General features: G+C 40.9%; 1 protein-coding gene across 1 annotated transcript in view; it reads right to left on the bottom strand.

Annotated features, from left to right (window-relative positions):
• Positions 1-275: 275 nt before the first annotated feature.
• The window catches only part of LOC101360224 (ATP-binding cassette sub-family A member 8), a 75,886-nt gene continuing 74,793 nt past the window's right edge, over positions 276-1,368 (bottom strand). The window contains exons 37-38 of the mRNA XM_023729435.1: positions 901-956; positions 276-766 (exon numbers count right to left, since the gene is read on the bottom strand). Coding sequence (XP_023585203.1) covers positions 668-766; positions 901-956 — 155 coding nt within the window. The 3' untranslated portion in view covers positions 276-667. The remainder of the gene's footprint in view (positions 767-900; positions 957-1,368) is intronic.

The raw sequence follows: 1,368 nt of genomic DNA, 5'->3' as shown, positions 1-1,368 counted from the left end.
TGGCAGTTCAAACTCACCCAGCAGTGCCATGAAAGAAAGGCCTGGAGATCTGCTTCTGTAAAGTTTAAATCCAAGAAACTCTAGGAAGCACAGTTCTACTCTGATACACATGGAGTCATCATGAATCAGAGTTGACTTGATGACAACTGGTTAGCCACAAGAAAACACACTAAAATCTATTTTTAAAAAGAATGATACTTTTTGGCATGGTCACTTAAGTGTTACTCAAATATCAACTTTACTCAGTATTAAACTTCCAGAAGCATAAACATATGGACTTTTCAGTCTAGGTTAGAAAAATTAAACAACATTTATTAGATGCAGAGACTTAATCTTATTAAAGAAATTTTATTTATTCAGCATTATACAGAAGTATGAAACCGGGTGATCTGCAGTGACATAGAGGCTGTGACTGGGAGGTCTGCCCGCCAGGTGCCTCTGGCGGTGCCCTACTGCACTTCCCTGGCGCTCACTCCTCCTCTCCCACACCACCAAGAACCTTTCCAGTATTTCCGAGTAAAATCATAACATTATAATTATGACATCATGAAGAGCCATTTCAGTGTTTATAATGTAGTTTCTAAGAATAGGACATTAATGATATAAAAATAAATGTCTTAAAAAAGCAACCACAAGGTTAAACAGCATCATTGGGTATTAGGGGGCTTTAAGGCTCTTCCTGGGGGAGAAGCTTCCACTTCACTGAGGGATCAATTTCCTCATCAAAATCATCCAACTCCTGCTCCTTGGAAAGCTCCAGGAAAACCTGAAAGGGATGAAAGAAAAGAGAGTGTAGAATGTCACACAATCTTCTTCTGTAGCCCCAAGTGGGTGGGAAGAAGATGCTTCAGGAATCCATTACAGTCACATGGCTGATACAAAGTAACTAAAATGACCCACCTGCTCCAGGGTGGACTGAGACAGGCTGTACTCCTCCAGGTTGAAGCTCTGCTTCACTGCACAAGGATGAGCTTATGTTAGACGTTCATGTATTTTTATATGCAGGTGGTCTGATAAGTCAGCATATAGTACAAATAATATTTAAAATCTTAAATAAACAGGTTAAGGTGATAATCGTTGGTGGCCTAAAAAAACACCATTCAGTTAAAAATATACCAATGCATGCTTTTAGGTTCTGGGGGAAGGTGCTTGCGTTATGCTTCCATGTGGCGCAGGGTATGAGTCCTGGATTTAAGGGAGGAAGCAATGCTGAGAATGCTTCCTTCCCTGCACTTGATCCAGCATTTTAGCACACTGGGCACAGCAGCAGGAAGACGTGGGAGGAAGGCACATTTTGAGAAATGAAGCATTAGAAGATTATAGACAAAGACGTCTGTGGTTTTCTAGGGAGCAGATATCCTCACGAGT

The sequence above is a fragment of the Trichechus manatus genome, unplaced genomic scaffold, assembly GCF_000243295.1.
Source record: "Trichechus manatus latirostris isolate Lorelei unplaced genomic scaffold, TriManLat1.0 scaffold00028, whole genome shotgun sequence".
Classification (NCBI taxonomy): Eukaryota; Metazoa; Chordata; class Mammalia; order Sirenia; family Trichechidae; genus Trichechus; species Trichechus manatus.
This window is presented reverse-complemented; position numbering and strand designations above follow the sequence as displayed.